Here is a 25,765-nt window from a genome sequence, read left to right on the forward strand (position 1 = left end):
TCTTAACCTCTAAGCCATCTCTCCAGCCCCGTGTTGTGTGAACTTTTTCTGGGAGACACATATAGGTGATTACTAACCCCAAATAAAGACACCAACAACAGAGGAAAGTACAATTCCACTAAAGTCCAACTTGGCAAAGCAATGCGTTTATTGGGTATTTACAAAACATGAGTTAGGGAATCCCAAAACAGCTGTAAAAGTCTCACCCAGCACAGATGATGACTTTCTTACGGTTGCATAGATGGAGTCTCGCTTTCAGTTAACCTTCCACATTATATATTCTAGCACTTCCTGAGAACAAAGGAAGCTGTACATCAGGAGCAGAATTGCATATATCTGAAGGGGAGTGGAGGAAGGAGGGCCTGGGATCTCAAGAGGATCACCTGAGAGTAGTCACAGCCACTTCTGATAAGGGTGGCAAAGGCTGAGGACAGCATAATAGGAGTTCCTATGGAGGGGCAGGAATACCTAGCTGCCAAAGGAAGAAGAGAGCCCCTGGGACCTCTTGAGTGTTGAGATTGCAGCTATGCATCAGACACCACAGACATTTGGTTGCATGGCCTTGGGTGGGTGACTCCAGTTGCTAGGTCTGAGTGTGAGCAGATTGGTAGGGGTGGGTGGGTCACAGTGAGCCTGCCCCTTGGCAGCCTGCACCTGTCAGACTCCAAGGACTTGTCCGCACCCCCTTCAGTTCCTACTCCAGCCCCCTTTCTGACCAGCAGGTGGCAGACTTGCTGTTCTCTTGGAAGCTAGGAAGACCTATGCCCTGCCAATCACCTGACAGACAGCCAGGGTAAAAGATAGAACTCGAACTGGATCACATGGGTCACAGAAATGCTCCCAATACACCATGTACAGATGATGGGTCTGCAGCCGTGAGGAAAGGCAAACGCTTCAACCCTAGGCTCCAAGGCCTGCAGAAGGCTCAAGGCAAGCATAGAGAAGGTGGGACTGCTTGATGGAAAGGCTTTGAGGCCAGACTGATCCTCTTCAGTAGAACCTTTGGCTCTGCATGGGCTGGTGGCATTTGTGCTGAAGATGGCTCTACTGAAGAGGATCAGTCTGGCCTACAGAGGTGAGCTACTGCATGTGGCTTTACATGGGTCCTGGGAAGCCAAACTCAGGTCTAAACACTTGCACAACAAGCACTTCACCCACTAAATCATGAATGAACTTGTCATGTATCTTGGATTTCTGTGCCCCCACAGAGACTGCCCCACTCCTGCTGTCAGGAGGCAGTCTAAACACAGCTCTAAAAGTACTTACTATGAAGTAACCCTCACTGCTTAATGCACTCCTGGAATGGCTCACAAGGAACTATACAGGAAAGCCCTCCAATCTCCTGTATCCCCCAGGCAGTTGCATTAACACAGGCAACCATGTTTCCGTGGTGAACATGACATGGCTTAATACTGGCATGGGCCTTCTTGAAAAAGCTGGAGTCAGATGACTGCAGGGTGAGAATGGAAACTGTCTTCTTTCAGAAGCAAGCATGGCCATGGCTGGCCTCCAGATGCTCCAGGAAGAGAAACATGAGAGTAAATTCTCGGGGTGAGTGGATATGGCACCTGTGGACCACAGTAGCCACTAGAGAGACATCCTTTCTGTAGGACCCTGTGAGGGACTGAGTTGGCCTTTCTGTTTCCTGGTCCCTTGCACAAGCTGCTCTATTTGTCCCAGACTATCTGATGTGAAGTGAGGGAGTCCAAAGGAGCAGCCCCACCTGGAGGGAATGAGTGAATAGTCAGAACCAAGAGCACCTAGTGCCTAAGCCACACCCAAGAGGCAAGAATAGTAAAGAGAAAAATAGCAGGCAATCATGTTGCCAAAGGGCTACTGTTTGCTTTGAGAAGCCTTCAGGCAGAGTGAGGGGCACTGGAAGCTGACCTCTTCAGACCAAGTGGGTGGCTGCCTAGTTTCCTTGGCCAAGTCAAGCAGCTGGTGCCCATGCTTTGATCTATAGTCAAGCCCACAGTCCTCTCAGCTCACAACACTGTGACCTTAGCTGCCTCTTCAGTACCCTCGCACTTGGGGCTGATGGAAAACAGCCCATCCCTCCAGTCCTGCTGTCAGTGGTTCTTGGATGATCCCAGTACTCAGAGAGTGAGCACATGCTATGTGGGTCCTCCTGAGTCTGCCCAAGGGACACCCCCAACCTCTGCCTGGCCCTCAGTGGCTGTCTTACTGAGTAACTTTTTCTTTCTTTCTTTTTAGCAGGAAGGATTCCACATGGGAATTCCCCTGAGTCGTCCAACTATCATAGCAACTCACCCATTTACCAGCCAGTGAGTGAGGTGAGTTCCCAGGATGTCACCCAATTCTGTGCTGGTAGGTGGGGTGGTGAAACCACTTCCTATTTGGCACCTCCCATCTGTTGACCTGGTCTAACTCTGCACACACTTCTCAGTCCCTCTCCACTCCACCAAAAGTGCACATAAAATCTCAAAGTAGAAAAGTCTAAAGTAACACATTTGTGGTGGCAGCATTGGGCTGGTATGCTACAGTTAAGGTTGCTATAGTAATGCCAATCTATGGCTCTGTTGCCATTAAGGACCATGGGCAGCATCTTGCTGGTGAAATCTTTGGTGGGTGTGAGTGAGGGGAGGTCTGGATGATGGAGCATATATGCATTTTGTCCTTAGAGAGCAGATGCTCTTCTGTAAATAAACCTACTTTCTCTCAGGCTAGGCTGCTAGCTTTTCAGGACACCCTCAGGCCTCTCAGGTGTAGCATGGAGGAAATAACCTCCTTACACTGGTAGAGTTTGGGAGCTTGGAGAAGTCCCTGCAGGTGTGAGAAAGATTCATGGCTGCTTGGAGCAAACAAGTTGAGGAAGGCTCCAGGAAGCGAACTGAGCCTGTCACCACCTGACTTTTATCAGAAGACGGCAACCTTGCTGTCATATTGGTAGAATTCCAGTTTCAGTTAGGGGAATTCCAACTCCTAACCAAGCAAGAGTGCAGTCATTGTGGTCTGATCAGTAGCTCTGGCTTTAAGCAGTTTTTGTCCTGGAACAGTTTCCACAGCTGCAGGGATCCTTCTTACCAGTATCTCACTTGGACTCCCTCAGCTCCCTAGTCCTTGCAATCTTCATGAAATTGCTCCTGGAGTTATTATAAGCCTGTTTTGGCATCTCTAGCAAGCCATTCTCAGCCATGTGTCCTAAATAAGCTAATTAAAGAGAAAAATTACCAGTGGAAAGCAGGAAAGATCTATTCAATGTGGCCATATTAGAAAACAAAAACAAAGAGATCTGGTGATACAGTGTCCCTGTATCCATCTTCAGGACCCTGATGAAGTTTTAACTTCAAGAAGAGGACACGATTATGCTGGCTCAAAGTGTAGTCCTGCCCACCACTAACCCACATTTGTCTCAGCTCCAGCCCATCCTGTGAGATGGACATCCTTTGACACTCTGATACAAACAGCTACAAATGCTGGGATGCATTCAAGGCTATTCTTGGATGCATGCTGCATGTTGGACATAACTGGTGCAGGAAATTGGTGAGATCTAAATATTTTGTATGGGTATACATATATGTGTGTGGTGTTGTGTATGCATGGTATGTATGTATTGTGTGTTTGTGTGTGACTGTGACCATACATTCCAAGACCAGAGGATATTAGATATCCTGCTCTATCATTCTCCATATTACTTTGAGACAGGGCCTCTCCCTGTGCCTGGAGCATGGTGACATCCAGCAAGCCCCAATAATCCTATCTCTTCTGCTAGAGTAAGATGCATACACACCCAAACAAACAAGGGTGTGGGTGTGAACTCAGCCCTTGTACCCATGCAGGAAGCACAGTTGCCCATACATTTCTCCAGCCCTTGAATGAGATTTATTAAAAAGTAACAGGGGGCATAGGAGAGACAGCTCAATGGACATTTCTCCAGCCCTTGAATGAGATTTATTAAAAAGTAATGGGGGGGGGTAGGAGAAACAGCTCAATGGTTTTGCTGGTCTTGTAGAGGGTTCCGTTCCTAGCAGCCAGATGGCACCTCACAACTGGCTGTAACTCCAGTTCCAGGGGATCAAATGTTGTTTTTTGGGCTCTGGGAAACGATTCACCCACGTGCATACATACATGCAGGCAAACACTCATATACATCAGGAAAAAAAGAACATTAAATATTCTAAATGTGTGTGTGCAGTGTCTAGAGATAGTGTCAGCAGTAAAAAAACTATGTACTGCTTTTGTAAATAGAGATGGCTCAGGAGTTAAGAGCTTATATGGCTCTTGCAGAGGACTTAAGTTTTGTTCCGAGAACCCATGATGGGTAGCTCACAAAAGCCTGTAACTTCTGCTGCAAGGGTAACAACACCCTCTTTTGGCCTCCATGGACATTTCACTCATGTGAAATGTGCCCAGACATATATACACGTAAATATTTTTAAAAATAATTTTTAAAAAAACTTCAAGGATGAGAGCAGACAATTGTCACAGGTGTACTAATCTACATATTAAGGTAGACTCAAGTTTCCAAACAAAGCTTTTCTGGGTGACATTTTCCTGTCCAAGTGATTGACCGTGTTTTGAAAGAGAGACAGAGATTAAATAATACATAAATCTCTGCTCTCTTTCCACAACGTGGATCGGAGAGATTGACCAATTGTCCCAGAAGGGTCTACGCCAAACAGGTGCAGCTCATACCAGTCCATCACCGGTTTCACTAGAAAGCCGGGAAACAAGCTAGTACCACACCGCACAGCGCCGACCAATCGCCGCTCGCTGCGGCTCCCTGCTCGCTTCTGGTAGGTTCCTGCTTCTGTCTGTCAGAGGGCAGAGTCAAGGCCGCCTATTTGACAAACCGACGCCTGCCGCCGCTCCCCGCGAGCTCCTGGTTGGCTCGTGCGTCTGTCCATCAGACGGGGGCAGCGGCGGCGGGGGTGGTTCCGGGCAGGCATTGAGTTCCGGGCGCGCGGAGACCATTGGGTGAGGCTTCGCCGTTCTAGGCCGGGGGTCGATTCTCACGGCCGGTCTGGCCGGGGTCAGGCGCGGGGTGGGAGTGGCGGTTGGGGGATCAGTTGCAGGGCTGCCGCCGTCGGGGTCCCATTTTTCGGAGCGGCGGAGCTGGAAACTGAAAGTCGGCGGGAGGGGGGCCGGAAAAGTTATCTACTTCGTCAGCGGTGCATGGCAGAGCGGCTTTAGACGCGGTGGCTCGGGGTCACAGCACTACGGTCCATGTCCCGGATCTCGGTTCGGGGTCGCTGCTGTAGTGCCCACAAGCACCACTTGTGGCCCGAGGGTGGCTGCTCTAGAGCCACCACCCGGCCCTCCGAATCCTTGTATAGCCTACCTCCTACCCACTTAGTCTTTTGGACTGTGAAGTCAAATTAGGTCTGACGCTCCCAATATTCAGGCGTCGCCTTTTCTGACTGACAACTCGGCCACACAATCTACGGACACCACCTGCCTCCCAAAGATCCTTACCTATTGGTCACTTACTTTCCCCATCCTCCTTCATTCTTTCATACCTCACCTTTCTGCCTCTCGGAACCTCTATTTCACTGGAAGCTGACTGGCTTTGTAGACCAGGCTAGCCTCAAACAGCGATCCACCTGCCTCTGCCTACAAGTGTTGGGATTAAAAGCGTGTGCCACTACCGCCCCCCGGATGCTGTCTTGATGGGATGAATGTGTCAAGGGTGTGACGTCTGATTGCAGGGTCATTTTTTTTGAAACCTGCTTAGTGGAGGTTGGACCTAATGGAAATCTCTCATAATGAACATGAAGCCCCAAATAGGTAGTGAGGATGTGAGATTGGTTAGAACCCACAGGCATACTCCCAGTGGGCCCTGAAATCAAAAGAATCACAGAGTTGGACTCAGTTAACCTTTAACTCTTTGATCACTAGTGTTTTGGGTGTAACTCACCAGCTGTAAGTCCCCCAGGGAGGTCACACTTGGCCTTGCCACCATAATCCCTGCCTATGTGACTGGCTGAGGAAGGTGTTATTTAAGTGACCCAGACTATTGGTTAGAGGCCCCAACCAATCCCAAATTGATTTTTAAGCCTTTTAAGAATTAGATCTATTACTGCATAATTTGCATAGCACAGCACTTATAAGCACTTTTTAACATAAGCAAGTTTTAAACAGAAGCTCAAGAATTGTTCTTTATCAAGCCTTTTGAGCACAGCTGGAAGGCTGGGTGCTGTGTGCACTAGTGTGTCCCTGGTCTGAACTGGTGGCCCCCCACCTGCAGGACAGATCTATGAGGTGGTTATGTATTTGCTGTTTCTTTACCTGGGACCCCCTAGTCTATTCTCTGGTAATACAGGCTGTTTGGAACCCTCTTATTCTTTTCCTGTTTGCTAGTCATCATGGGGCAGGCTTTGGTCCTTGAAGAACCTCCACCACCTCCATTACACCTGGTGGTTGGGAGGTCTATGCAGTGACCAGAGTGAGGGTCATATGCATTCTCACCCCAGGCTCCTGGGCACATTGAGAGCTTTCAGTCAAAGCTCTCTGGAAATCTCTGGACTGTAAAGAAATAGCAGACTGGATGGCACAATGGAAATGCAGCAGTAGACTTGGAGAAAGAAAACCTTCCAAGAATGAAATGCTTCCTGCCTGTTATCTCTTCACTGTTTTTGGTTTTGGGTTTCCTTCTTGACAGTGGGATGCCAGGTCCCTACTTCCCATGTGATTGTTAAATGAATTGTGAGCGTTCATGAATTGGCAAGTGAGTTCCACAGGAAGTTGTGAGCTTGTACAAGTGTAGACAAGATGACCTGGAGAAGAAAAAATATATAGAAAAAACTGCCCATAGATCCTAGAGATTATGCCAGAGATGGGGTGTGTAGTTTCAAGGTTTATGCTAGACATCTGTCCTCCCTGTTACTGGCCCTGCCCCCTTTACAGAAGGTGGAGGCTCCACCTGGATGCCATACATCATTGTACTGTTCTTTTTCTATTCCTGACTATACAGGAGGAGGCCCCATGGATGCTGTACCTAGCATCTGGGACCCAGGTGGGCAGTGGAGTCAGTATTTGGAGCGGTTGTAATTTTGGTGGATGGGAACTGGAAACTTGAGCACAAGAAAATCAAGGATTTGGAATTTGAACAGCTGGTACATGTCTCAGGGTTGGGGTGCTCTGTTTAGAGCAGAGGGCATGGGTTGTGGGGGAGGTGAGTTTGTGATAGGCTGAGCCTGTTATGTTGCAGAAAGGGGTTTTGTGTGTCACTATGTGCCAGAGCCAGCTGAGCTCTGGGCTGTCTAGTTACTGATGTGGCTGCAGCTGTCAGCAGAGGGCTAATGTCCTAGTAGCAGCCTGGAGGGAAGAGCAATAGAAGTTGGCACTCCTCCTTCCTCTTTCTAGCTCTGTACTCCTTTGCCATCTGACAGCCAACTCCTGGGAATAAGGCATTGGTAGGATGGGCCTGGTACAGACCTGTAAGAGCTGGTGGGAGCCAAGGAAAGGAAGACAGGTGCAATTGCACAGCTCTTGCTATCATAACCAGAGCTGGGAAACCACTGAGGTTCTGAGCTGAGTAGGCCCAGACTGCAGGCTGTGGTAAAGGCCCTCTGGCTCCCAGGAGGCCACAGTGGCAACAGGGGAGCTATGCAGTCACAGCTGGAGCTATCTCTTTGTTATGTTTGAGTGTTGAGGTCCTAAGCCCTGGGGCTCCACACACAGGCAGGGGGTTGGGTGGGGTAGGATGGGGATGATTTAAATCCAAATCTATTGTTGCCAGGCATATGATACTGAAGCCAGAGGAGAGATGTGGAGTATAAAAATATTTCACTTAAACAAAGTTAATAAATTTTTATCTTTGTTTTGTGCTTGTTTGCATGATGTCTGTGCACAACACGTTCGGTGTCTGCAGAGGCCACAGGAGGGTATTGGATCCCCTGGAACTGGAGTTGCAGGTGTGTTCTTAACTTCCATGTGGGTGCTGGGAACCAAACTCTGGTCCTCTGGAAGAGAAGCAAGTGCTCCTAGGCACTGAGCCATGTGTCTAGCCCTACACTTTTGTTAATGGAATTAATTTGTTCCTTGACAGTTTGTGTATATAAATGCCTTCTTATTGCTGGTGCTCCACACAGGTCAGTACTCCTTATAGAACCTTGTCCTACATTCATGTCTTTCTGTTTTTGTTGTTGTTCCAGCTGGGTTTTTTGTTTTATGTTTTGTTTTTTTTTTTGTTTGTTTTTTTGTTTGTTTTGACATGGTGTCTCATTGAGTTGCTCAGGTCACCTGTAAACTCCTTGGCTTTAGTCAGTTTCCCCAGAAAACAGGTACACATGTGATACAAGAAGATACATCTACCTCAGAGAAAGGGACAGAGTCAGGTTTGCTGTCCTGCCCAGAGCAAATTAGAGTAAATTCATGTTCTATGCTCTGTGAACTTGGATGGAGGAGTCATTAAATTCCCTGTGCAGAATAATTGCATGAATGTGGGTATGTGCGAGCTGTGTCCTGCAGGTTAAGGATACCCAACAGCCCTGTCTTGGTGTTCCATGTAGCAGCTCTCATCACTTCTCTGTGGAGGTCCTCTACAAGAGTCTCAGCCTTAGAACATCAATGTGCCTCTTTTGTAAAGGGTACCCCCATGAGAGTGTGGGGTCGTTGTGCTGCTTTGTGGTTTCCAGGGGTGAACAGGGGAAGAGGACATGCTGTTTGAAGTGCAGTAGTTGTGTGTACTTGTCCTAGATATCAAGTGTTTGGAGTTAAAATACTTTCTGCTTGGGCACTCTACTAAGCTACTCCTTTCTAGATGAATGGATGAGATTCCTCTTTGAGACTTACAAACAGTACAAAGGAGTTTGATGCATGCTGCTATGTCCAGGAAGGATTCTTGCTTCTGGACTTCACACCCTCAGCCAAGTGTTGGTTCATGGAAATCAGTCACGATAGTGCCTAGCATCTGAAAAACACATTGAATGAAAAGAATATGGCAGGTGACAGCTGTTCATGGTACATTATGAATGGTATGGGATTGTTTTAATATGTGTAATCAGATTTGAAGTGCACTTGAAGGAAGAGTAAGCTGCTTGTAAGTAACAGCCGTCATTATAATGAACATTGTTTTGAAAGGCCATGCTGATGTATATCCAGTCATGTCGTGTCTGTTTCTGGATCTTCCCATGATCTTTTGGGGGCTCTGAGCACTTGATTACCAGAGAAGGCAAGGAGAAGGGCCTAGGGCTGGAATGTTGGGGAGGGAAAGAAAGCAGTGGGGTCTGGATATAGTCAGTGTAGAAGTTGTGCAGTTGATTCTTCTGAGTGTGGCTGGACACTGGGTGATGATGTTTAATATAGGTGTACAGGAAAACAGGAGGCAGGATTGGCCAATGGTTGGGCAAGGAGTTGAATCAGAACCTATGGGCTTAATGAGTCCCTGGTGAACAGCAAGCAGTAGCCCTGGGGGCATAGGGTAGGAAGAGGGAAGGCCAGCCTTGACAGACTGGCTAGTAACTCATTTTTGAAGTCCAGTAGACCCAGAACCAAGTGACTCACTCTGTGGCACCAGACCCACTCTGTTTTCTGCACCATAACCTTCCACCAGTGCTTTGTTGGATAGGGCCTGTTCATGCTGTGATGGAAATGCCCCAAGGCTTTGAGGGGCATCAAGACAACAGGGCAGGTGATCAGGAGGCCAGCAATATTTGAAGGAGGCAGCAAGGCCCTCTTCAGCAGTTGCACAGGCATGAGGCAGCCAGTGCTGCTGGCGGGGAATTGCCTTTGGAACTTGGATGTGGGAATGGCTCTGGGAGGTGATTTGTTATTGAATGAAACAGGACTCAGGTTGTGCTGGGAAGAAAGAACTAGGGATGCTGCTACTCCTGCTGCTTATGGCCTCCTTGCCTCTAACACATCTCAGATACCAGACACTTTACAGTCTGTATTCCAGGGCACATAACCCACTTCTTCCTCAAGCTTACCCAGACTGAACCCCTTCTTCACAGCTGAGACCCTGGGAGGTTCATGTTCTTCCACCCTGCACCCCCAGAGGCCTCCTTGTCCTCAGTGGGACTAGCCTGCTTTTCTGTGATAACCAACTGTGTCCCACAACCCCTCGCAGCCTCTAAGGAACCCTGGTTGGCAGAAAGTATGGTTAGCCGCCTCCCCTCCCCCAAGCCTTTAGGCTCCTTGGAGGTAGAAATACAACAAAGAGGTTGTCTTGGGAAATGGTGTACTCCAGTTATGAGAGGACATTGGAAGACCTAGAGGTACCAGGCTGCTACTTCAGGTAGTCCAGACCTCTTCACCCCTGCCTCTCAGCTGAGCAGGCCACTCTTCCTGGGCTCCTGAGTGCAAGGGCTCCCAGAATGTGATCTGAGAAAATGAGTAAGAGGAAGAAAGCCTGCTTGCTCTGTAATCACTCTGGGAGTTGAAAGGGAGCTCAGTAGAAGCTGAAGTGCTAAAGGATAAAGGAGGAGCCTGGGGTTGAAGAAGAGCCAAAGTTCATAGAAACGGAAAACAGGATGGACTAGGCAGAGATGGCTCTTCTGGTATGGAGGCTGATGTTTAGAGGATGCAGGAGGAATAGGCTCTAGTTGATTTTGAGTGAAGCATCTTGGTGAGGATTGCAGGTGCCAGATCTAGACTGACATGAAGAGGAGTTCTGCAGGCTGTGGGCTCACTGTAGTGTGTAGAAAACTGATACTAAATAGGGAGCATAGTGATCAAGGCCATACTGGTTGTGTCTCATGTCCGGGTGTGGCCACCTTCAGGATGCTGTCGAGGACCTAAAACTGGCAGGTAGGTATTTGCTACCCTGCTAGTCTATGGTATGCTTCAGAAGCCATCCGCCATCTTAAAACATGTTTATTGTGGAGACTGGAATATAGGATGGAAGATGCTGACTATTAGTGTCAGCAGGAAGTGCTCCAGCCAAGATTGGTGCCCGCAGGTAGGAAGCTCATGTATTACATAGTTGTTGTGGATACTACCAGGTCTCTGCCACCCTTATTGACAAGACCTCTCTTCCCACATTTGTACAGGAGATTTGATTGGCTTATCTCCAAGGCTTCTCAAAACTCTAAAACCCTGTTTCAAAGATTATCTTTGAGGATTAATATAGCAACCTAGGCACGTCACCATGTTGTCTCCTGGTATACTTCATCACCTTTCCCTCTGGAGCAGTGATTCTCAACCTGTGGGTCAAGACCCTTTTGGGAGTAGAATAACCTTTCCACAGAGATCATCTAGGACCATCTGAAAACATAGTTACTTAACAGTAGCAAAATTATTACAGTTACAGAGTAGCAACAAAAATAATTTTTTGGTTGGGGGTCACCTCAACATGAAGAACTGTATTAAAGGGTGGCAGCATTAGGAAGGTTGAGAACTGTTGTTCTAGAGGATTGTCCTGAATTGAGATGTGATACCTTTGTTTTTCTTTAGGGCTTTGTGGTGTGTGGGTATTATAACTCACATGGCTGCAGCCAGTGTGACCCCCCCTGGCTCCCTAGACCTGTTGCAGCCTGGCTTCTCCAAGACACTCCTGGGGACCAAATTAGAAGCCAAATACCTGTGTTCAGCCTGCAGAAACATCCTGCGGAGGCCCTTCCAGGCCCAGTGTGGTCACCGCTACTGTTCTTTCTGCCTAACCAGCATCCTCAGGTGTGCATGGCATGCTTCCTAGGTGGGCAGGGGCAGGTGGGTGGCTCTGATGTTATATTGCATTGTCCAGTATAGTGGTTGCCAGTACAAATTCTCCATGAAGTCTAGAGACTTGGCCCAAATCAAGAATGTAAAGTTTACCATTTAAAAACATTGATTGTACCTAGGTAAGTTGGAACAGTCTTTTAATTTCAATACTCAGGAGGCAAAAGTAAGAGGATATCTGAATCCGAGGCTGTCCTGATCTATAAGTGAAGTCCTAGGGCTACATAGACTTTGTCTCAACAAAAAAAAAAAAAAAAGGAGAATTGGTCATAGCAAGGTATGATTACATATATATATATATGTGTGTGTGTGTGTGTAATTTTTATTTCTTTTTTTTTTTATTCTTGTTCCCAACTCTTGGGAGGTAGAGATGAGAATATCAGAAGGTCAGGGTCTTCCTTGGCTATGTAGCAAGTTCAAAACCAGATATATGTCTCAAAAAATAACAGAAGTCAGAGAGATGGCTCAGTGTGTAAGGGCACTTGCTGCCAAGGTTGATGACCTGAGTTTGAGCCCTAAGATTCACACATAGTGCTCAGAAAGAGCTGACACCCACAAATTGTATGACCTCTACCTGCACACCTTGGTACATGTTTCCACACACAATAACATTTTTAAATGCAATTAAAAAACAAAAATATAACAGTAGGGCTGGATTGATACATGGAAAAGTATTTGCTGTGAAATCATGACTTATTTGATCCTTCTCCACCTATGTAAAAACCTGGCATAGTAAGTGTACTTGTGATCACATCATATGCCTTAAGACAGATAAGTGTATTCTTGGGGTTCACTGTTTAGCCTAATCTAAATCTTAGTTCTAGGTCCTGGGGAGAGTTCTATCCAAAAAAGGTGGATGGCACCTGAGAAGGAATACCTGCTGTTTGACCTCTGGTTTCCACAAACACACATATATGTACCTATATTCACACACACATATTATAATATTATATTATATATTGAAATACTATTCTTGGACATGTGAGATTAAACATATGTCATTGTTGGTTTCACAGGCGTTAGGAGTTTAGTGTGAGGATCCTAGTTCCCTTAGGCTGCTCTGGGTGGATAGATTGAATGTCTGCGGATGGGTGGCTGACATCTATCACTGCAATGTGTAAAAGGGCAGCAGCAGCGCATATGGAGAAGATAAACACACCCACATTTCCCTGCCATGTGTTTGGACTGTCAGGTTTTTCAGAGAGCCAATGCATTGTTCACAGGTGAGAGGATGGGGCTCAGTGACAAAGGACTTACTTTGTTCATGAAACCCTAGTTCAGTCCCTGACATCATAAATTCAAAGGGGAAAAAAAAGGGAAAAATAAGTTGGCCTTGCAAGTTTAGGCCCTGTTATCGTTTTCCACATTGAATCTTCTAATTTGTGAAATTTTAAAATATTGTAGTTGACATACTTGTTTAATCAACGATAAGAAAAGTTAAGAATGAGTGGCATGGGGCTATATTGTGGGCTGAGCAGACAGTGCTCAGTTATTCTCTGTGGCATTTTCTGTTTCTTCTTTTCCTACTAGCTCTGGGCCTCAGAATTGTGCTGCCTGTGTCCATGAAGGCTTGTATGAAGAAGGCATTTCTATCTTAGAAAGTAGTTCGGTAAGTGCGTGGTATTGAGCTAAGCATGTTAAAAGGAACACAAAATGTTTAGTAACATTGGTAACAGATTGAGGATTTGGGAGCTGGAGGTGGTTATTCTGAACTGTTTTGGGCTAGAGAGGCTGGAAAGCATGTGCTGACTAAGGTTGGGTCTTCGATCTGGATGTTGCTTCATAGGCAGTAAGGTATAACCCAGATGATGCCATAGGAGAAGGTATAACCCAAGTATGTTCCCGTTGCAGGCCTTTCCAGATAATGCTGCTCGCAGGGAGGTGGAGAGCCTGCCAGCTGTCTGTCCGAATGATGGATGCACCTGGAAGGGAACCTTGAAAGAATACGAGGTAGAGAGATAGTTCTGTTGTGGCCTGGTGGCTGTCTCTCCAGCAATGGGCTTTGGAGAGTTGCACAAAGCATTTTTGAAAGTGATTTATGTTTATTTTATATGTGTGTTTTGCTTGCATGTGTGTCTGTGTGAGGGTGTTGGACCCCTGGAATTGGAGTTACAGACAATTGTGAACTGTCATATGGGTGCTGGGAATTGAGTTGGGTCCTCTGGAAGAGCAGTCAGTGCCCTTGAGTCATTTCTCCAACCCCTACAAAACAGTTCTCATAGAAGCTGTGTTCTATTCTTGTCAGGACTGGCCTGGTTAATGTATATGAAAAAGTTGCTCCTTAGAAAGTGTTCCTTATTACCAGACAGTGGTGGCACATACCTTTAATCCTATCAGTCAGGAGACAGAGGCAGATGGATCGCTACATTCAAAGTCATCCTGGTCAACAGAGTGAGTTCCAGGCCAGCCAGGACTACACAGAAAAACCCTGTCTCAAAAAAAAAAAAAAAAGCAAAGAAAAAAACAAAACAAAAAAGGAAAGAAAAAGTGTTCCATTATCTGAGTATTCCTGCAGTTCCAGCGTTTGGGAAGCTGATGCAGGTGAATCATAAGTTCAGGGTTAACCTGGCCTACCTAGAAAATTTTGTTCTGTTCTCTCTCTCTCTCTCTCTGTCTCTCTCTTAAAAGAGTACCCTTTCTGAACCTAAATAGTGCAGATAAGCCTGTACCATAGAGTCTATCATTTCTTTCTATGTCTCAGTTTCCTACTCTGCCCCCAGAGGTGTAGTCGAATTGGAGGTACCTTGTGTAAGAAGTTAGCACCATGTTGGCCTTGGTAATACCACATTTGCTTAGGCTGCAGAGCTTCAATTCTTTGCTGGAAACTGCAGCTTCTAAGCTCAGTGGGATTCTGTGTTGTATATCCTATCCACAAGGGTTTGTTGTTATTTATTTATTTATTATGAGACAAGGTTTTTCTGTTAGCCCTGTTGTCCTAGAACTAACAGAGATCTGCCTGCCTCTGCCTCCTGAGTACTAGGATTAAAGGCATGCACTACTGTGCCTAGCTTACAAGAGTTTTCTTGTTGTGAATTGTGTTAACTCAGGAAATAAATAAGTAGTGAGTTCATGTTATGTAGTCACAGAAAAGCATCTTAAAGGCTAGTAGAAGAGGTGGTATATGAATGGTGCCAATGTAGTAGGCTCATTAGTATGAGTCTTGTGTCACCTTTAGGCATCTTCAGTTAAACCTGCTTCACGGAGGCCACATAGTTAGGCGAGGCCACTCCAGGCCACCAAGTTTCTAATTCCTCTTTGTTACCTCATTCAACAACTGTCAAAAAAGTTCTTGGAAGGCTGAGACAGGAAGGCTGAGGACCACGAGTTCAAGGGCGGCCTAGGCTGCTTAATGAGGTCTTGTCTCTCCTGCCCCTTCCCACATGTGTCTGGCTACATGTCCCATGTCCTGTTGACTGTTACACTTTGTGATCTTGGGCTTTGGGTTTCATTTGCCAGGCGAGCAGTGGGAACACAGAAGCCATAGTCTCTTTCTAGCATACTGTCAGGGCCTGATCAGGAACCATAGTCCACAGTAAATTCTTAAAGTGAAATGCCTAGTTCTGTCTGAAAGAGATGGCCCCTTAGGGAAGTGACAGGCTCAGGGTATTGGATGCAGAAAAATGTGGGTGTGGGGAATGTGGCCCTTGTATAACCTATTGCCCCCAAAGGTGTTTGAGAGACCCCTGGGACAGGTGGAATAATAGTTTTCAGCCGTGTTAGGCTCTGGATTCCTGTAAGAGTTCTCTTGCCTCTGGGCCTGTGGAACTGGAGGTCAGTGACTGTGTGGCCTCTAACTGATAGTCAGGGACAGCAGCCAGGCCATGGGCTTGATGCCATGTGGCTTTATAGGCATGCAGGGTGGAAAGTCCCTGGCTGTGCCCTTTAAAAGCTCTGGAAAGTCCCTGAGATGAGATGGGCTTGGTCACGTGGGAGGACAGGCACAGCTCTGCCTTAGCTGATTTTATTGATAAGACCTTCTCACTGATAGCAAATGTCACAGGCCTGGACAGAAATTACATCCTCTGTATGTAGTCATTACCACCTGTGCAGATAACCCGGTTTCCTGCCTGTCATACATCTGTTTATTTTCTTGGCTTTCACTAAAAACTAAGACTGTGACTAAAACATTTTTTTAGTGGTTTGAATTATTTAAAATGTTTGAAAAGGTGGAGAAAAATATTGCTTAGTCTTCAGCTTTGTTTTTCCTTTATGAAAAAGTCTTTGGTTCTAAAGATGGATTGAAAGCCCTATTAAATTCTATTGTCTTTTTTTTTTTTTTTTTTTTTTTTTTTTTTAAATTCTACTGTCTTAAAGGCAATACATAGTGCTGCACGCCTTTATCCAAAGGCTGGCAGAGCTCTGTGAGTTCAGAGCCAGCCTGGTCTCTACATAGTGAGTTCTAGGCCAGCCAGGGATACAAAGACTGGGGTGTGCCTGACACTAGGGAGGCAGCTATGTAAGTGTGCATGGCCTTATCGTGTAATCATTTTTTTTAGTTATATTTTATGTATGTGGGAGTTTTGTCTGCATGTGTGTAAGTGAACCACATGTGTGCCTGGTGACCAAAGAGGATCCAGAGAGGGAACTAGATCCCCTAAAACTGGAGTTAAGGTTGGCCATGAGCCATTTCGTGGGCACTGGGGATTGAACCTGAGTCCTTTGCAAGAACAACACGAGCCTCTAACCACGTGTCCTCTCTTCACATTATGTGGGTTTTTTTGTTTGTTTGGTTGGTTGGTTGGTTTGGTTTGGTTTGGTTTGGTTTGGTTTGGTTTGGTTTAGTTTACATTATGTGTTCTTAAGAAATTCAGGTTTTGTGCTAGATAGTTGCCTCTGTGATTAAGAGCACTGACTGTTCTTGCAAGGGATCCAAGTTCAATTCCCAGCAGCCATGTGGCAGGTCACAACCATCTGCAGCTCCACTTCCAAAGGACCCAGTGCCCCTTTCTGGCCTCCTTGGGCACTCTGCACACATGGTACCCAATCAAATGTAGGCAAAACATCCATACATTAAAAAATGAAACAAGAATAAGTAAATCTTAGCCAGGTATAGTGTCATCCTAACACTTGGGAGGCAAAGACAGGCTCATCTCTACACAGTGAGTTCTAGACCAGCCAAAATTATATGGTGAGACCCTGTCTAAACCCTCCAAACACCCACTCAAAAATTAAAAAAAAAAAAAGAAAAAGAAAAAATCTGTTATGGCAACTATATTTGCTTAAGATGTTAAATTTGAATTCTCGTTGAATAAGTGTTGATTTTTAATTTTTATTTGTTTGTTTTAGTTTTTCAAGACAGGGTTTCTCTGTGTAGCCTTCGCTGTCTTGGACTCACTTTGTAGACCAGGCTGGCCTTGAACACATACGGATCTGCCTGTCTCTGCCTCCTGAGTGTTGGAATTACAGGGGTACACCACCGCCCAGCTGTTAAATGTTGATATATTTGGATTGTGTCTGCTAGAGCTTTTGGGGAGTCTGAGTGTGTTGGTAGGAGTGTATCTTTTGTAACCATTTGGGCTCTGGACCAGCATTTGACCCCCTGCTCTTCCCAGGACTCATCTAAAAAAGTCAGGCATGGCAGCATGCTCCTGTTATCTCAGTGTTGGAGAAGCAGAGGCTAGAGGCCCACTGGGGTTTGGTGGCTCACCAGCCTAGACCAATCAGTAAGCTCAGCTCAGGTCATTTCAGGTCCTAAGCTCAGCTGGGAATTTAAAGCACTAATGCAAGGTCTTGAACCCAGGCCATGAGTATACAAAGTACATACTCTACCCAGCCCAGGAGGAAAAAAAAAATGTTATTGAAATTTGTCAGAATCAGGGCTTCATAGAATGGGTTGGATAAGATGTTGTCTCAAAAACCAGCAAGAGGGGCTGGAGAGATGCCTCAGATGTTCTTCTAGAGGTCCTGAGTTCAATCCCTAGCAACCACATGCTGGCTCACAACCATCCATGAGATCTGGTGCAGATGTTCATGTAGATAGAACATTGTATACATAATTAATAAATAAATCTTGAAAGAAAAAGAAAGAAAAGAAAGAAAAAAAGAAAGAAAGAAAGAAAGAAAGAAAGAAAGAAAGAAAGAAAAAAAGAAAGAAAAACAGCAACTTTGTCAGTGCCAGGTCAGTGCCAGGGCTCCTGGGCATATACCAGGCTTCTTTCACTGTTTCTTTGTCTATGTTTGCCTTTATGGATTACTCCAAATCAAATCCAAGCTGCTTTGTTACTTGTTTTATTTTAATTTTTTCAGTATAGGGGATTTAACCCAGGGCTTTGTTCATCCTAGGTTTTCTACTATCATATGCACAGCCTTGAGTATTTCATTTGTGTCCGTATATCTGTGCATGCTTGCTCAAGAGAGTGCGTGCATGTGTGTATGTGTGTCCATGTGGCTGCTCATGTGTGAGTGTGCATTTGGAGGTCAGAGGTTATTCTTGGGTGTTGTTCCTCAGGAGACATCTACTTTATTGAGAGAGGATTTCTTATTGGCCTGGAGCTCACCAGTTAGTCTAGGCTGCTGGCCATCTTACTTCAGGGATTCCTCCTATCTTTGTTTTACAGGACTACACTGCTCTATGTGGCTTTTTTTAAACATAGGGTTTGGAGGTCAAAACTCAGATCTTTTGGTCTCTCATTCCCCCTTCCTATGATCATTTGAAGACCCAATCTTGGGTCTTCCAGATATGACCCTTGGTATCCTACAGATTTACCTTTCCATAATGGAATCTGAGTACCATTACTGTATTGCTCCCAAACATTCCTTCATGAAAGCCGTCAATCGATTTAAAATACAAGGCCCAAAGGATAAAAATCAAAATGAGTTGGGGTCTCTTCAGGGTGGATACAGGGGTAGTAAGCCAAAAAGAACTATTATACCAGAATTTTTTTTTTTTTTTTAACATACCAGGATTTAAACCATCCTCTGGAATCTTTTCTCTCTAGCATCTTTCCGGGATGCAATACTAGTTCCTACTAATCAGGTTCCCAAGATAATAGCTAATGTCAGGGAGCCCCTTTTGACTTAGCATTTCAGCCTGGTAGGTGGGATTTTAGACCAAGGGTCCCATCTTCTGAAACTGTTTCAGTGCTGACAATAGGACTGTTGCCATCAGGGGTGAAGAAGGCTGAAATGCCAGCCAAAGACTTGGCAGTGGGGCAGTCCTCAGAAGTGTTTAGTTAGTCAATCCACCTGAAGAGGCAGGGAACAATCATGTCAGCTTCCAGCAAGTCCACATTTCAGCTTGCAGTCCATAGCTGATATAGAGTCAAACAAGTGGAAATCTGCTGAGACAAATTCAGACTAGAGACAGAGACCAAAAGGTTAAAAATCAGTGGCTATTATTTTAAAGTTTAAAGCATAAGCATGACCCAAGGCTAGCTGCGTGGAGATATGTCCAGCCACTTTTGGGTGGCTTTAGTCTTAATACCCTGAGGGAAGGAACTAGCCTTACTGCATTCTTTCCCCACACACTAGAGATACAGTTGCTAGGAAACCAGCCAATTCCCCCTCATTGCTTCAGCGGTGGGGGGTGTGAGCCCAAGCTGCAGCTTGTAATAATTTGTAATAAAAAATCCTCATGTGTTTTGAAAAAAAAAAAAAAAAAAAACTCAGATCTTAATTTTTGTGTGGTAGTTACTTTATCAACTAAGCTATTTCCCAGCTCCAGGCCTTTTAGTTAGATTGAAGTAACTTAACTTAGTTTTTTGTACCGTAAACTGTTACAGCATAGTAGCTTGAGAGCCTTCTTTGCTCTTGTTTAAATAACTGATTGTTGCACACTTGGAGTTATGGGACCGTGGCACACAGAGTACATCTGTGCTGGGCCAGAGAGCCCCTTGGACTTGACTGTTAGTGTGGTTGTCTGTGTCCCTGGGTGCCCTAGCTTGGGTTTGCCAAGCACTCAGACTGAATGTACTGTTACTACACACCATGCTCTTTCTTGTCTAGAATCCCACCTCCTTCCTAGGATAGAATGAGGGTCCCTCACTTCTGTCCTCTCAGAACAACCTTTCTCCAGAGTTGTAGGAACAACTCTGGCAGCCTTGATCTTCAAGGCCCTGCTGTTGGGTCCTTTCTGTCTCTCAGGAGCTTACCTCTTGCCTATTAACCTTCTCCTGGCAGTTTTCTTCCTCTACATCTTGCCCTGTCTCTTCTGCTTCTGAGCCTCTCTGTGAGCTCAGTGAGATCAGCCAGGCACAGGGGACAAGTCCTGTGCTGTTGCACATACACATGTGTCCATAGCAAGGGACAGTAGGGTGAAGGTTTCCAGGGGCTGAGGAGTCTATTGGTGGAGACTGAGTTAGCATTTGGGAAGGCAATAGTTATATGGATGGAGGTGGAGGCTGCATAGCACTGTATAGTACTTCCTGTACTGATGTGTGCTTAGCGTAGGGTCTCCAGGTATGGTTGGCTCACATCTTAATCCCAGCACTCAGGAGGCAGATGCAGGTGGATTTCTGAGTTCAAGGCACACCTGGTCTCTATAGAGAGAGAGTTCCAGAACAGCCAGGGCTACACAGAGAAACCCTGTCTCTCCCTCTCCCCTAAAAGTACAGGGGGGAAACAAAAAAAAAAATTGTTTAGCCAAAAAATCTCTAATGCCATGTTCCTTTGGTGACCTTGTGTCTTAGTCAGTGTCCTATTGCTGCAAAGAGACACCATGACCAAGGCAACTCTTATAAAGGACAGCAACTGGGTACTTTTACTTAGTTGGGAGCTGTCTTAGTTTGGGTTTCATTGCTGGGAAGAGATACCGTGACCGTGGAAACTCTTATAAAGAAAAATATTTAACTGGGGCTGGCTTATAGTTCAGAAACTTAATCCATTATCCTCATGGCAGGAAGTATGGCAGCGTGCAGACAGACATGGTGCTGGAGGAGCTGGTTCTATATCTTGATCCACAGGCATCAGAAGGAGACTGTCTTTTACACTGGGCATAACTTGGGCATAGGAGACTTAAAAGCCTGCCTCTAAAATGACACACTTCATCCAACAAGGCCTCATCTCCTAATAGTGCCACTTCCTATTGGCCAAATACAGGAATCTGTGGAAGCCATACCTATTGAAACCACCACAGGAGCCGACACAGGGACAGGAGGGTAGGGGCATTCAGTGTACAGTTAACAAGGTGAATGTTTTGGGGATACCACCTACCCAGAGACCAGCTGCAATGGAGCAGCTCAGTCTAGTTGAGTCAGCATCCCTGATTTCTGAAAATGGGAAGAGCATACACTGACCTGTGCCTATAGAGTGGTATTGAGGAGGGTAAGCTCCACGATGAGTGGGCTGGGTAGCATGGAACACCAAGCCACTTGCATGTGCTGTGGCTGCCTGCACAGTCTACATTCTATCTTCATATACTTCTTTTGTTGCCAGAGCTGCCACGAAGGACTGTGCCCATTCCTACTGACCGAGTGTCCTGCATGTAAAGGCCTGGTCCGCCTCAGCGAGAAGGAACATCACACTGAGCAGGAATGCCCCAAAAGGAGCCTGAGCTGCCAGCACTGCAGGGCACCCTATAGCCATGCAGACCTGGAGGTGCGCTGAGAGGGTACAGCCTGGGTGGCATTGTCTACAACATGGCCATTCATCTAGAGTTTGCTGCCATGGTTGGAGTTTGCTGAAACTCTTTCATACTTATCTCCATAGTGCCATGGAGGTTAGAAGGTTCTTGGTGGAACTGGGTTTCAGTATGTACTTAGTACTGAGGTACTTTAAAAAGTGATTCATACAATTAAAAAAAAAAATCAAAAGAATTTTGAAAGGGAAAATGAGAAAGAGAAATGGTTATCAGTTAAGAGTATTTGTTGCTCTTGGAGAGGACCTGGGTTTAATTCACAGCACCCACATGATAGCTAATAAGTATCCATAGTTCCAGTTCCAGGAGATCCAATGCCTTTTTCTGACAAGGAAAGCACATGGTTTACCAGGCAAAACACTCAGATAAATCTAGAAATATATGTATATTTTGAGTCAAGATCTTATCTGTAGCCTTTGCTGGACTAGAACTTGTTATGTAGACCAAGCTGGCCTCAAACTTACGGAGATCCTATTGGCTCTGCTTCTCAAGTGCTAGGATTAATGGTTTGTGCCACTGTGCAGAGCTAAAAAAACAATTTCATGTGTTTTATAGCTGAGTGTGGTTATTTTGTGCCTGTGATCACAACACTCAGGAGGTTGAGGCCAACCTGGACTATATGGTAGGACTCTGTCATGTCCTCACTCACCTCCCCCCAAATGAGACAAATGTGTCTTATTTTAGAAAGGTTGAAACACAGCAGGTAGGGAAGGCAGCATTGTAAGTTAACAGCTGTGTGTCGCTTCTGCAGACTGTTAATGAGCAAGTCTGACTGTATGTCATATTATCTATAGCCGTTCAGGGTGCCTTATCAGTCGCAATTTGCCATCACTTTAGCAAAGTCCTGAGATAATGACTTTACAATGAGAAAAGGCTTATCTTTATCTTGCTTTTGGAGTATATGAGAGGGAAGTGAAAGAGAGGAAGGGGCTGAGCTCTCTGTCTCCTTTGAGAGCATGTTCTCAGTGGCTTAAGGGGTTTTCATTAGATCCCACCTCTTGGATTGTATCATATGCACACCTATAGTAGCGTACTGGGGCCTAAGCCTTCAACTTGGAGATCTTTGGGGGATGCTTCCAAGCCAGAGCATATCTAGAATTTGACAGTGTCATTCTCTGGTGTGACCACATTCCTACTGTGAGAAGGTAACCTTCACACAGATTTGTTGGAGCCAGAGTCATCAACATGTCTCCTAGACCTTTCTCAGCTGCTTACTTGAATTTCTCTCTACATCCGAGTATTGGCGCTGTGTTCTTCTGTTTTTGATCAGGCCAAACAAAATGGTCTAGATGTTAGGCACTCTGTAGTACCATGTCAGGATCTCTCTTCAAGGAAAGTCCTGCACAGCCATTTTGATCTGTACATGGACCCTTTGCTCTAGTCAGGTGTTACAAAATAGTAATGCTCCCTTTATCTTTCTCATGTTCTCTGGAGGCTGCAGAGAAAGAAGAAAGTCCTAAAGTTTGAATGTATGAGGTTGCCTGCAAGATCTCACTCAGGGTTAAACACAACTTTCAGAGAGTCGGAGCCAAGAATACATGAATATTCTCCTGGGTGCTGGCTGCTGTCTTGAGCACCTCATGTGTCCTCTCCTCCTTCACTGCCCTGTCCTGGTGGTGTCATCCCCATCTACTCTGTCTCTTTAAAGGTACACTATGAGGTCTGCCCTAAGTTCCCCTTAACCTGTGATGGCTGTGGCAAGAAGAAGATCTCTCGGGAGAAGGTAAAACACTTCCTTTCGTCTTCTGAAGACCATGGGTGCTAGGCCTTCTGGTCACTGGTGAAGGTCTATTGAGGTGCTTTGACCTGGGGCCCAGAAGCAGCAAAGTAAAGTTTATGTGCTATTACCAGGATGGACATTTTCTTGGGTGTGGTGGCAGGAGTGTTTGTTTTTTGAAACAGGGTTTTTCTGTGTAGCGCTGGCTGTCCTGGACTTGCTTTGTAGACCAGGCTTACCTCAAACTCACAGGGATCCACCTGCCTCTGACTTCCAAATGATGGAATTAAAGGCATGTGCCACCATGCCTAAATACTCATTTGGATTTTGTGGTTTTTCATTTGTTTTGAGGCAGGGTCTCACTAATAGCCCTGAGTGCATAGAACTTGCTGTGTAGACCATGCTGGCCTTAATTAAAGTCATGGAGATTTGCCTTTATAACATGTTTCACCATGTCTGGCATTTCCTCCATCCCCGACCCCAATTGTGTCCCAGGGTTTCATGTAGCCCAGACTGGCTACATGTATAGCCAAGGATAACTTTGAACTCCTGTTCCTCCTTCCTCCAACTCCAGAGTGATAGGAGTATGAGCATGTACCCACATGGTTTATGCTGTTATTGTTGGGCAAGTTCCTTTTGGGGGAGGGGTATAGCGTATGAGTTGGAATTCAGGGCTTTGAATTCTGAGCTGGGCTTCCCTCTTATTGACAGAAATACACCTCGTTGCATATTTTATTTTTGAGCTTAGTATGAATGACCATGGCACAAGGACATAGATTCTGTTACCCCAATAATGAGGAGTTTTTTTGTTTGTTTTTAATTATTTTATTGTGTTTTATGTATGTGGATGTTTTGCCTGCATACATATCTGGTACTACATACGTACAGTGCACGTGAGGGTCAGAAGGGAGTGTTGGATCCCCTGGTACATTGTGGGTGCTGGAAATTGAACCTGGGTTCTCTAGAAGAGAAGTGCTCATAACCACTGAACCATCATCTCTCTAGCCCACAGATAAGTTTTAACATGGAAATGGTTTTATAAAGTTCTTATAGTTAAAGAACAACAACAAATTCAAATCAGGACATTAAAATTGGAAGTACCAATTTTAGGTAGATTATAGTCAAGAAGAGAAGTCTCCACTATAGGCCTCAGATATTATCTGCCAACATTCATTGCTTTGGGGGTGGTAGAGGCCAGTGGTCTGCTAAGTTAATATATCCAAAAGGTTTTTCTGTGTAACAGCCCTTATCGTCCTGTAACTCACTCTGTAAACCAGGCTAGCCTCAGAGATCCTCTTGCCTCTGCCTCCTGAGTGCTGGGATTAAAGGAGTGTGTCACCACTGCCTGTCTAACATTTTGACTCTTAATCATAAAGGTTTTGTTGCTGAATCAACTTTTGGGGGGTAACTTCAGTTCACACTTTATTTTTTTCCTAAATATTCTATTTATATTAAAATATAGATTGGTCTTTTGCCTGCATGTGTGTCTGTGTGAGGATGTCAGGTACCCTGGGACAGGAGTTATAGGTGCTGTGAGCTGTCATGTGGGTCCTCTCGAAAAGAAGCCTGTGCTCTCAACTTCTAAGTCCCCAAACTCTTATTATTTTTAAGTTGAGTTTCACAGGGCAAGCCTGAACGCACTTGCTGCCTGGAATGGTGGGTAGAAGAAAGAAAAACTCCTTAACCTCACCCCTGGGTCTCAGGAATGTATGCTTAGATTTCATGTATTCATCTGTGGTCTTCATATGCTATTCTGTTCCTGCATAACATAAGGGGTGGCCTGTTCTCACAGGCTGTTCTTGTGAATCTGAATATTCTGCCAAAGGCCCAGGAGTTTCAATATTACATACCCTCAAGACTGACAGAAGTAACAACAGGGTTGCTGTCTGTGTGGCATAAACTATTGCATAGCAGCAATATGGACAATAAAATGTCCACTTCCCACAGTGATTGACAGTGGAAGTGGCTTATCTAAGTTTACCTTGCCTGGCAATAGAAGGTCAGTGGGCTGCAACTAGTGGTTTCTTTTGTAAATGCTGACTTGGTAAGTACATTAAGAAAATGGGGCAGGTGTTGGTGCGTGCATGCGTGCGTGTGTTCATGTGTATGTGTGCACGCGCGTGCCTGTGTGTGCCTGCACGCCTGCATGCGTGTTTTTCTACCGATGGCAATGACCATGACCCTGGTAACTTCATCTTTCCCACTCTTCAGTTTCAGGACCATGTTAGAGCATGCAGCAAGTGCCGGGATCTTTGTAGATTCCACACCATCGGCTGTTTTGAGATGGTAAGCCAAGGGTCTGCTCTTAGGGAACCTGGGAACCTGGATGGGTCTTTCCCTTATGCAAAATAGTCTCCAGCTTTGGCTTCCCCTAGGTTCTTCAACCTCTGTTATCTCCATTGGCTATCTCTCAGTACCCCTTCTTCCTGCCCTCAGGTGCTTTGGCGTACCCTCTTGAGATCTCCTAGGTGGCTTTGATTACTGCCTATCTCTGAGAACACCCAAATATATATGCTTCTGATATCTCAAGTAGAGACCTTAGAACCGCACCTTGATCTTCTGTCTCCTTGCTCCATCCTCTTCCCATCTCTCTCAGGAAAGAAAAGCATACTGATTATTCCATTGTATAGCTGAAGTCCCAGTGCCCAGTGGTCTACCCAGTCCTCTTCTTGTCTATATTTCAAGTTCATGCTAACAAATCCTTGGCTGTTGGCAGATGGATCCTGTCCCTCCAGCTTCTCTCTTGTTGTCTCATTACCTCCTTTCTGGGCACAGGGTTACTTTACTGTCTGGGCACCTCCTGCCCACTCTTCAGCTCTGATCTCTTAGTGTAGAAAATAAAATACACTTGA

At 45.5% G+C, this 25,765-nt stretch overlaps 1 protein-coding gene across 8 annotated transcripts in view; it reads left to right on the forward strand.

The window, feature by feature from the left end:
* Nucleotides 1-4,823: 4,823 nt before the first annotated feature.
* Traf2 (TNF receptor associated factor 2) overlaps nucleotides 4,824-25,765 on the forward strand; it is a 29,172-nt gene continuing 8,230 nt past the window's right edge. Inside the window, exons 1-10 of one of the 8 annotated variants that reach the window (XM_060389591.1) lie at nucleotides 4,901-4,938; nucleotides 6,935-7,076; nucleotides 7,835-7,877; nucleotides 8,012-8,054; nucleotides 11,359-11,577; nucleotides 13,153-13,231; nucleotides 13,474-13,572; nucleotides 20,995-21,156; nucleotides 22,845-22,919; nucleotides 25,125-25,199. In XM_060389591.1, coding sequence (XP_060245574.1) covers nucleotides 11,390-11,577; nucleotides 13,153-13,231; nucleotides 13,474-13,572; nucleotides 20,995-21,156; nucleotides 22,845-22,919; nucleotides 25,125-25,199 — 678 coding nt within the window. In that variant the 5' untranslated portion in view covers nucleotides 4,901-4,938; nucleotides 6,935-7,076; nucleotides 7,835-7,877; nucleotides 8,012-8,054; nucleotides 11,359-11,389. The other 7 variants (XM_021651095.2, XM_060389592.1, XM_021651096.2 and 4 more) reach the window with 7 other exon arrangements.

The sequence above is a fragment of the Meriones unguiculatus genome, chromosome 8 (assembly GCF_030254825.1).
Source record: "Meriones unguiculatus strain TT.TT164.6M chromosome 8, Bangor_MerUng_6.1, whole genome shotgun sequence".
Taxonomy (NCBI): domain Eukaryota; kingdom Metazoa; phylum Chordata; class Mammalia; order Rodentia; family Muridae; genus Meriones; species Meriones unguiculatus.